This window comes from Amblyomma americanum, chromosome 7 (assembly GCF_052857255.1).
Source record: "Amblyomma americanum isolate KBUSLIRL-KWMA chromosome 7, ASM5285725v1, whole genome shotgun sequence".
NCBI lineage: Eukaryota > Metazoa > Arthropoda > Arachnida > Ixodida > Ixodidae > Amblyomma > Amblyomma americanum.
This window is the reverse complement of record NC_135503.1, coordinates 93,715,184-93,726,056: the sequence shown is the minus strand read 5'-3', so window position 1 is coordinate 93,726,056 and position 10,873 is coordinate 93,715,184. Positions and strand designations below refer to the sequence as shown.

At 45.5% G+C, this 10,873-nt stretch overlaps 1 protein-coding gene across 1 annotated transcript; it reads left to right on the top strand.

Annotated features, from left to right (window-relative positions):
- The first annotated feature begins 3,438 nt into the window (after positions 1–3,438).
- Positions 3,439–10,393, top strand: LOC144096827 (uncharacterized). Its single transcript, XM_077629692.1, has 3 exons — positions 3,439–3,906; positions 9,609–9,786; positions 10,373–10,393. Exons 1-3 carry the CDS (start codon positions 3,536–3,538, stop codon positions 10,391–10,393), a joined length of 570 nt encoding a protein of 189 aa, XP_077485818.1. The 5' UTR covers positions 3,439–3,535.
- The last annotated feature ends 480 nt before the right edge of the window (positions 10,394–10,873 follow it).

The following is a 10,873-nucleotide window of genomic DNA, read 5'->3' as shown; positions in this document are numbered from 1 at the left end:
TGACTCGGGGGTTTAAAACATACAGCTTTGGTTCTAGGCTATTTGATTGGGCTTCTGGCAACAACTTGATTTGCAACAATTCCGGATTGCCTACGTTTGTTCGCAGTCAATGCCGCTCTGCCTTGGATTTAACTTTTTCCTCCCCAGGAGTCTCCGTTATGTCTTGGGCGCCTGTTGACTGTGCAAAAAACAGTGATCATCTACCGATTAGTTTCAAGTTTGCGTGTAAATTAACTCTTCCTGACCGACATCAGCGCACGCTAATAAATTACAATTGCTTTAAAGACACGCTAAAATCGGCTCTCCAAATCACTTCAGACACTCGCGCTCAGATAAGTGCCGAAAGCAAGGCTGCACATCTATGTTCAGTACTGGACCATGCAAGGCAAAAGTCTGAATTTTTGGTTAAGAGAACAAAGGGTGCAATCGCGAACAATTGGTGGAATGCTGAGTGCACACGTGCATATAGACGACGGAAAGCAGCTTGGAAGAAACTTCTCATCAATCAATGCCCAAAAAATTGGCTGGATTATAAGTATGTTGCAGCAACAATTAAGCGCACTGTCGCCCGTGCAAAGGCAGCAACATTTAAGCGCACAGTCTCCCGTGCAAAGGAGGAGTATAATACAAATCATTATGATTTCCTTTCCCAATCAGGAAGTAAACGAGCTTTGTTTAACTTCATGAGGCGCAACAAGGTGATTCCTCCGACTGCCAACATTGAATCCCTCGTTCAATCCCCTGCTGACATCGCAAACGCCTTAGAAGATATTGCGTGTGGCCTAGAGCTCCGCTTTACATCTGCTTTACCTTCTCCTACTATATTCACATGCACCTCAAGTGATTTCACTGAGGTCTCTATGCCTGAGCTGTCGCAAATTGTTCTGCGCTTATCCCCAGCGGCTCCTGGCCCCGATAAGGTCACTTCATCTATGATCAAAATTTTGTTCAATGAATCTCCTGCAGACCTGTTGGCTCTAATTAACCATTCTAATAAAGGTCCTTGGATACCGCATGAGTGGCGTCTTGCTGAAATAGTTCCATTGCTTAAAAAGCAAGGGGAGGGCTTAACTTTAGACAATATACGCTCTATTTCGTTAACATCGAACGTAGTGAAATTAGTGGAAAGGGTCCTTCTCAGCCGTGTCATGTCATTCATTTCAGAAAATGCTGTATTGAATCCATGTCAAATTGGTTTCAGGCCGGGTTGTTCAATTTGGTGTGCTCATACTGACCTTGAGAGTCGTATTAAATTAGCTCGCAATAGAAAACACTTTGCTGCGCTTGTCACCTTGGATGTCAGTAAAGCATACGACAGCGTTGAACACTCGACTCTGTTACTAAGATTACAGGAACTCAACTTCCCAAGCTATTTTGTAGCCTGGATTTCTGTTTTTTTAGAAAATAGAGAATTTTACTGCTGCCAAAATGGTGTTTCCTCAAGGAGATTTCCACAGACAAGAGGTGTTCCGCAAGGATCAGTTCTCTCACCTGTTCTTTCTAACATTTTTCTAAGCTCAATTCCATGCATTCAAAATGGGAAAACTTATGTGTACGCCGACGATATTGCATTTTTTGCATCTGCAGGTGACATTCACACTCTTTATCGAACCCTGCAAAATTACCTCAATGTTCTTGACAACTGGCTAGGAAGAATTCATCTGTCCCTTAATGTGAAGAAATGCGCATTGTTAGTATTTCCAGTTTCTGTTCCTGTAAACATCTGCCTGGTCTATCGAAATAACATAATACCTCAAGTTCAGATGGTGAAGTATCTCGGTGTAATATACGACTCTACTCTCTCCTGGCGGCCACACATTGAGTAAGTTTCTGCAGAATGAGTTCGGGCCATTGGCATCCTGCGCAAGCTTTGTAGTGCTAGGTCAGGCATGAGAAGGCATACGCTTCTGATGATTTATAAAATGTACGTCCGCCCAATTTTGGAGTTCGGGTGTGTTTTATTCTCAGGAGCCCCTGCCTATAAACTTCGCCCTCTTGTGCTTTTGGAGCGTGAGGCGTTGCGCCTTTGTCTGGGGCTTCCAAAATATGTCGCCAATGCTGTTCTGCACCTTGAGGCGCGAATGCCTTCGTTATCAGCTAGGTTTCGCCTTTTAACAGTTCAAACATTTTTAAAATTGTGCGACTCCCCTCTTCACGCTTCCAGTATAATATTTCTTAGTCAACCTTCCGCCTTTTTTAGTGCTGCCTGGTCTCGATTTCATACCCCGCAGATATGTTCATTTCACTGATGTCCGCCAAATATATAACAACTCCTCATCTGTCCAGATTGAATTCGATGACATTTTCCCATCGAATGCAAAGCTGCAGCCCTTCCCGCTTCTTCGGGGTCTATTGCAGGACCACCTAAGGTCCTTTCCCTCTCATGTTCTTATTGCTACCGATGCCTCGCAGGATCGCGAAAAGGCAGGTGAGGGAATTTTTTCACCTTCACTGGATTGGTCTTTTTCTCTCCGTCTTCCTGACTTCACTCCAATTTTTCTGGCTTAATTATTAGCAGTAATCTTAGCCTTAGGAAAATTAGAATCTACCGTTTCCCAGGTCGTGGTTATGACAGACTCTCTGTCCATTTGCTCTTCCTTATCCTCACCCACTGACTCTCGGCCATTACGCCTCTTTAAGTTTCTGATTCCGCTGCATCTAAATTCGGCAAGGTTGCTTTGGGTACCAGGTCACATGGGCTTTCACTTAAATGAGGTTGCAGATTCCTTAGCAAGAGCCTCTCTCAGCGGCCCAATTGTTGCTGTCCTACCATCGTGTGCATATACAGCTGGGGTGAGGTTTCGCAGCTACACAATATTTCAGGAATTTGCTGCCTCGGCTCTTACATCATCTCCCGAATATCAGCATCTTCTGCATCCTTGGAGTAGCAAAGACTAGCGCTCACGCAGACTAGAGGTCTCTTTCACGCGCTTGCGTTGCCGGGTTCCCCTTCTAAATTTCTACCTTCACAGATCTGGCCTGGCAGCTTCCCCACTGTGCCCTTTTTGTGCCGAACCTGAGACAATGGATCACTTCCTGCTGTTCTGCCGCCGCTTTTCTCATTTGAGGAAGCGTCTTTTGCAAATTCCATTTCATCAACTGGGGCTTGCCTGTGTCTTCCGCGGTTGTTTTTCCCATTGGCGCTTCTTTGCTTGGACGAAGCGACAGGAGTGTGCGCTCTGCTGTGCAAAATTTTCTTCAAGAAACGCAGCGACTCCCATTCTAATTTCTTTTTCCCGATCTCAGTCAGTAAGACATTGCAACATTACAGGCATTGTGTACTATTATGCACATTAAGCAATTGTCCCGTCTTCGACCTCCAAGTTAACTGGACCCCTTTCCTTCCCTCTTCCAATCTATCAGACTACATACTATTTCCACTGCTTTTCCCGTCAAAAATTTCCTGTATCCAGTAATTAACCGCCTGTGTCTTGGCCACTCCCCCGTAGTGGGTATGTGCCAGCAACGTCTGAGGCCTTCCTTCCTTCCTTCCTTCTCGTTCTCGAAACGCAGGCGCTAAACATCGGAACCTTTCATGGAGTCAGTCGAGCGCTCAGCTGTTCCCAGCCTCTCCGACGGGCAGCCACTGGCGTCAAGGTGGCGGCGGGGTCAGCGGGAAACGGAGGAGTCGGAGATTCCACCGAGGAGACTGCCCGACCCTGCGGTGGACGCCGACGATTTGCTGCGGGAGCCGTGGCCCCCCGAGGACAGTTCACACGCGGGCTGCTGTCTCCGCTACGCCTCGTTCGTGATCGGCCTGGGCCTTGCCATGTCGACGGCGCTCTTCTTTCCGGTCGCTGCGCTCCTGGCGCGCATCAGTGACTGCCAGGGCGTCTGCTTCTCCCTGGACGAAGACCTTCGGCGCTCGCTCAACTCTAGCTTGCACCCGTGCGACGACTTCTACGGGTAGGCTGTCATCATTCGCCTTTCTTTCGTGCTTGCTTACATGGTGTCCGTCTTGGATGGAGTTTCCAAAGTTATTTGAGTGCTATGGCAATAATCGTTTATGTATAAGCAGAACGTGCAGTCTGATTCCTTCATATTCAGCAGTGCAGTGCAAAATTTCTAGATAGACATGTTCTTAAATACCCGAAGTGTGCGATCATCGGCAGGCTCCTGGGCTGCCAAGGATCGGAGATTTGTGAGCTACAATTGGCTAGAAATTACTGTGTAAGCTTCTTCGAGCCTTAAGTTTGTTGCCTTAGGCAACGGGAGAGCACCGAGATGTTGTAGTACTTAAAAAAATATTTCCCCAAAACTGAAATCGAACGGAAATGACCAAACAAAATTTTATATTTACGCTCGTGTCGCTAGCTGAAGATATTTCTTAGCCACGAAATTAGAAAATTACGGTTCATACGTTCACGGCTCAGCATTTTAGAAGGTCTTCCTCGAAACCTTGCGAATGTTATCTGTAACACAGGGTATAGCCCGGTTGGAAAGATTCTAACAGACATCTGATCTATGTTGCTTAAGAACAAAATTTTCTAAAACAAATCATCTTACATTTGTATTTTATTATTACTGCAAATGCCTTACATCGCGTATTCAAAACATTTGTTACCGTTGCAGAGCACGAGATTTGTGAAAATTTTGCATGCAACCTGATTAGGATATATATATATATATATATATATATATATATATATATATATATATATATATATATATATATATATATATATATATATATATATATATATATATATATATATACTTTCAAGCTTCGCTTACACCCATTAAAACATAAATACCCACGAGAGCAGCAGATTGGACAGCCGTCACCGTAGCTCAGTTGGTAAGAGCACCGGACGCGATATTCGGAGGTCGTGGGTTCGGATCCCACCGGCGTCATGGTTGTTTTTTCTGCTGCTTTATAAGTAATTTTCTTTAAGCGATAGATTAATGTAAGTATTATTAACCGAGTGATCAGCACTACACATTAAAAAACAAATTAAATATTCCCCTATGCACATTGGTTTCGGTGACTGTTGGCTGCCTTCATAAGTTTGTCAAAAATGAGTCCCTCATTTCCTTTACCTTGTCTGCTAATTGCTTAACGAGGGTCTCGGCTCTGGCAGTCTTGATGCCATAGGTAGCATAAGAGGGCTTTTGCAGTTTCCACCCTCGTCGTTAGATGACGTTCCACGTCACACTGGCGGTAACACAGGACGTGCTACGTCCGCCGCTTTGGACGAGGGTGGCGCTGGTGAACACTCTTAAGGTACGCTTATACCAATTAAACATAAATACCCACGAGAGCAGCAGATTGGACAGCCGTCGCCGTAGCTCAGTTGGTCAGAGCACCGGACGCGATATTCGGAGGTCGTGGGTTCGGATCCCACCGGCGGCATGGTTGTTTTTTCTGCTGCTTTATAAGCAATTTTATTTAAGCGATAGATTAATCTAAGTATTATTAAGCCAATGATTAGCACTACACATTAAAAAAATTAAATATTCCCCTATGCACCTTGGTTTCGGTGACTGTTGGCTCCCTTCATATATATATATATATATATATATATATATATATATATATATATATATATATATATATATATATATATATATATATATATATATATATATATATATATATATATATATATATATATATACCATTGTTTATTGGATATTTAAGGCGCACGTGAATGTGCACTTATTTCGCCATTTTATTTGGGCTTTCATAAAGGCTCTAAAAAGCTGTATGGAGATTGGTGTGGGGCTTCGTAAGTGCACATTTCTTTTCCTCGTGCATTGAAGTAACACCAAAGAGGAGTCCTGTCACTCCAGATCGACTCGTTACCGTCACTAGACAAACCGCCTTTATATGCCAGAAAAATGCATGAAAGGAAAGTACACGTGGCGACACTCCTCCCGTTTTCCTGCAACTGCACCTGATGACGGAAGTGCGTCCCAGGCCACAATTGGTTCTCGCTTTCAGTTCATAGCTACTTCGCCGTTAATGTGAAAGTACCCTTTGTGTATAAAGAAAACAGCGCGCCGACAACAGCCAAGGATGCGAAGTGTCTCATAATGGAAGAGAGCGCAGTCCAAACGACGGACAGGAGGAGAACACACAAACACAAGCCACGGCCGGTCTCGAGGGGAGCGCGCGCTTTTCTTCTTACGGCCTTCGCAATGGGGTCTGTTTCCGCCTCCCGCCGCACCTCGGTGGTGTCGCCACTGCCCCACCGCTCCGCCGCTGCGACCGCCGTTCACTCCGAAGGAGAACGCGAGCTCGCTCCCAATTCGGCCCACGTCAGTGGTAACTGTCAAGCCTTTATATTTCGCCCTTTACGCTTTACGCAAAGACCGCGTAGTCAGCGCCTTTCCCATGGGCGAAATCTGAAACAACGGATTAATGTTTGCGCGCTCACTCCTTGAGCCCGACTGTGTATGGTCGAGCGTATGCTTCGAGCACAGACGTCAACACGTTCTACCCTTACATTTGGCTAAAAAGCAAGGCTTTCAGCTTCTATAGTTCGTCTTCCGGCAGGTTCTTTGAGTGCGTAGAATGATAAGCGGCATGTAATACTTGGATGGCGAGTTTCAAGGAGTAAAGGATTCTTCAGAGCAAATATAAGTGCTAAAATTTCAAGCGCAGCTGCTTTAAGTTTGCACAACAGCGGAATTAGCAAGAATTCACGGTGCTACCCAGGAAAACGCGTCATGTCATTTGCGAAAGAAACGGTTATATACGAAACCCAACACTGGCTGCTGGAGCAGAGCACGTTGCAAGCACGCGACGTCCAAGATATCCTTTTGGAAAGGTATTTTGAAGTTTGGCGCCGTCTCACGACTGCCCGTCCCACCCCATGACAACGCGAAAATTAATTCACTTGTTTACAGTAACTGCAAGCATGAACTAACTGCCAGCAAAGCAAAATTAGGAACTGCGCTCTGCCTGAATAAAATCGGCCTTTACGAGCGAGCAAACTTATCTGAAAGGCGATGACTACCAGCTTTGCATTATTCTCCTGCATATCTGTAGCCTCGTCATCGCTTTCGATAAACCTCCCGTGAGCATGAACTTTCCTCACGTCATTCAGGAAACAAAGTAGCACCACAAAAAGAAGTTTTCCGGAACTTAACGGAGCTCCACTAAACCTCACAGCAATGCGCGTTATACCAGCTGGTTTAGCTTACAATGTAAGGAACTAAATATGAACATTTGTAATGCTTACATGTTAATAAAATCCCCTGAATTTAAGAGAATAGACGGCATTGGGCATTCAAGTCCATAATCTGATGTCTTTTATAATGATATTTAAACCAAATATTTTAGGAAGTTTCAGGACACGCCACAGGTTGAACATACCTGGAGAACAAAAAATGGCGCTCTATATGGTAGCTGAAGTCACTCATTGGACATACATACTTTCTGAAATTGCAATACTCAGTACATGTCAATATCTGTGGCAGCATACGCAGCTTGTACTGGTTGTTCCTGTTACGTTCTGTTAACGTTAGTCAGGCCAGAATGGCGACAAGGAAGCTTGCGTCCAACTAAAAAACTGTTTATTGGGGCTAACTCGTGTCCTCAAACAGAAAGCATGGAGTTCGACGGCGCAGCGACAAAACAAGTGCTCAGTCAACGAAGGTAAGAATGACGGTCGCTCTCGGCCTTGCAAAATTGAAAGGTTACCAGGAACTTGAACCATTAGACGCCTAATGCGCTTACGACAATTTTGAACATGAAGAGAGACCTGCACGTGGCTACAGTCACTCCAGAGAAATCTGGTGGCCTCTTGTTTGACAACAAAAGCGGAAAGGCCGCGGGCCATTGGCTTCGAGCAGAGAAGAATTCATTACAATGCTTCTTGACCCTTGCTCGCGCACTAGTAATTAGCATCCTTTTGAGATATTGATACAGGCCTATCGTTTAAGGAAGTTGATCTATATGAGGGTGAAAATAAGTTCATTGAGGACGTGCGAAAAACGATATCTACGTAATTAAGTGCTATATACACCTCCCAGCAATCTTGCAATTTATTTGACCGCTCAGCGACTCAAGTACCGTCTCAAACCACCCGCTACGGTGCTATCAGATTTACGGTTCAAGCGTCGTACAGAATTTTTTCCGCGATATAGTACATTTTTATGGGACGAGCACAAAACTTTCGTTCTCTGAGTTTTCATTATGGATCTTCCCCTTAGAATATATTAACTTGTCATTTAATCACGGACCATGACATTTACGAGAGGAAATGATCAGAGTGTTTCCTTCTGGACTTAAAACCACAAATGCTCGACATAGTTCTGAGGAACGAAAGAGTGATTCCTCATTTTCAATGTTTTCATCGAGCAAAGTTTGCGACGAAGAATCTGCGCCATGTGGACTGTGCTGCAGATAGGCAGTTTAAGCATCTGCATTTTGTGTCTCTTTGATTTCGGTGCTGCGCTCACCATGAACCAGCGGGCTACAGCGCGAAACCAGGCAAAAGCCACCCGCCGCCGCAGATGCAGGCGGGGAGGGAGCGGTGGGGTCGTCGCGCCTCTAGCGGCGGCGGGCGGCGTAACTCCCGGAGAAAAACTCGCATTGCTTCTGCGGCGAATTTGAAGGCCGTATGAAAGAGCGCGCGCGCCCTCCTCGAGACCGGCCGTGCACAAGCGAAGAGAGTTTGCCCTCGTATTCTAAGCACTCAGCCGGCGTGCAAGACTTGTACCGAGGAACTTCAGAACCGCTAGCGTTGAACAAAGTTTACGTTGTGCGGTGAAGCCTTTGAATGAGCTAGACCTCTGGTGAACACGCAGTAACAAAGGGACGTAACATTATTGGCGTTCGGGGCAGGTAGACTGGGGAAGCCGTCGGCACTTTCTTTTCCGATTTTCCCGGGAACGCCGCAACCTTGCATAGTAGAAATAACAGTAGTCTATTCGTCTCGTGTTGAGTCTGGCAACAGTTTGCTTTTTTCTATTGAGTCCTTATTAAGTTCTTAAAGAAATAACGTCAGAGTTCGTCTCCTAGTTCTCAAAAAAAGTGTGGCCCTTGCGTGCTCAACTTCACCTTCACCTCTTTAGAACGGCTGGAATAATTGCTTGAAAGGCTCCGTCCCCAAATCTGCCCAGCATACTGAACAGCGTAACTAATGCCACCAGTCGCAGGCTACAAGGCGCAAATAATGATCTTCACATGTGCCTCTGCATAGTGAATGCTCATATACACAGCCGCACAGTTAGTGCACCGAAAACAAATCTTTTCCCATTCTTACATGGAATAATTTGTTCATCTCTGCAGTTGGTTATCTAAAGTAATACAGGGTCTTCTAGTCCGTTCGCACTGTCGACCCCGCTCCGCGTACTGGAAATGGGCAGTGCTCGTACTGCGTGTCGGTGCGAGAAAGGGAGAGCAAAGCGCTTCTCTTGACAAAATGTGCAGCGTTAAATAGTTTTTTTTTTTGTCTAGCTCTGTGCCCACTTAGAACGTGGAGCAAAATAAAAGCATCGACTTTTTCATTTCAGCCCTCAGTGCCCCCGAATGTTTTTTGAATTAATATATTAGAGGTGATGCCAAATAAGGACCCTCAATGCATTCGTCCCATTTATGCACATGCTTTTCAATATCCCTAATAAAATGCCACAACCCTCGCCGTCCCTCTCGTTAGGCACGTGTGTGGCGGCTGGGACAGCAGAGAAACCCGCTACCTGGCCCCCTTGGAAAAGTACAACCTCGCCTTCACATGGACCACCATCAAGGCTATTCTACTCGACCGAATCCCTCGGCACTCATTTAGGGCTAAGGACAAGGCAGCAAGATTTATATTTCGCTGCCTCAGCCGCCGGGTGAGTGAAATGGATATGAACTTTTAGTGCTGACACAGCTCCTCCTGTTCTACTAACTCGTGACGTAAAGAAGTCTGCGTGGTTAGTGTGCGGAGAGGCTTGAAAGAATTGGTGAGTCGAATCAATCAAGATCAGAAAAGATCAGAGTCGAATAAAGGGCGCCGCTGTATGACATCGGCTCCTTGGTACTAAATCACACTGCCATACAACAACCTTGATTTGTTGCATGGCTGTCGCTGCCGGGGCCCCACAGCCCTGTGAAGGTTCTTTCGCCTCTCCGATAGCCATAGATAGAGTCCAGTGATTCTGTACGGCGCAATGCTGGCTCGTTGGCCGGTTTTTTTTTTTTTTTTTTTGTGGCGAACAGCCAGATTGATGTCAGTGCACATTAAAGATCCCCAGGGGGTCGGAATAACTCCGGAGCAGTCTACTATGGCCCATATATCTGTATCCCTCTTTCACTCCCTCCCTTATCCCCTACCTAGCGGCGCTCCTGGGGTTTCCGCCAAGAGTTAGGCAGTTACTGCGTATTTCGTTTTCGAAAAAAAAAGGTTTTTTCAACTATCATGCCAACCGCCTGGCGCAGGTCATCACCCATTGTCGCTGACGCTGACGTCACCGTTTCCCAATGCAACTCCCTCTTACTCTTAAATTAGCCGTATCGTTCTCTCAACGCGCACGCGGCGTTACAGTTCAACGATGCCGTCGTCGTCGTTTCGGTGCAACGCACCGATTTGAATTCGTTTTCTTCGAAGTGCCTTATAATTTAACACAAAAATGTGATATATATATATATATATAACACAACAATGATAGGCATATATTTATATATATACCTATCATTGTTGTGTTAAATTATAAGGCAGCTCGAAGAAAACGAATGTGTGTGTGTGTGTGTGTGTGTGTGTGTGTGTGTGTGTGTGTGTGTGTGTGTGTGTGTGTGTGTGTGTGTGTGTGTGTGTGTGTGTGTGTGTGTGTGTGTGTGTGTGTGTGTGTGTGTGTGTGTGTGTGTGTGTGTGTGTGTGTGTGTGTGTGTGTGTGTGTGTGTGTGTGTGTGTGTGTGTGTGTGTGTGTGTGTGTGTGTGTG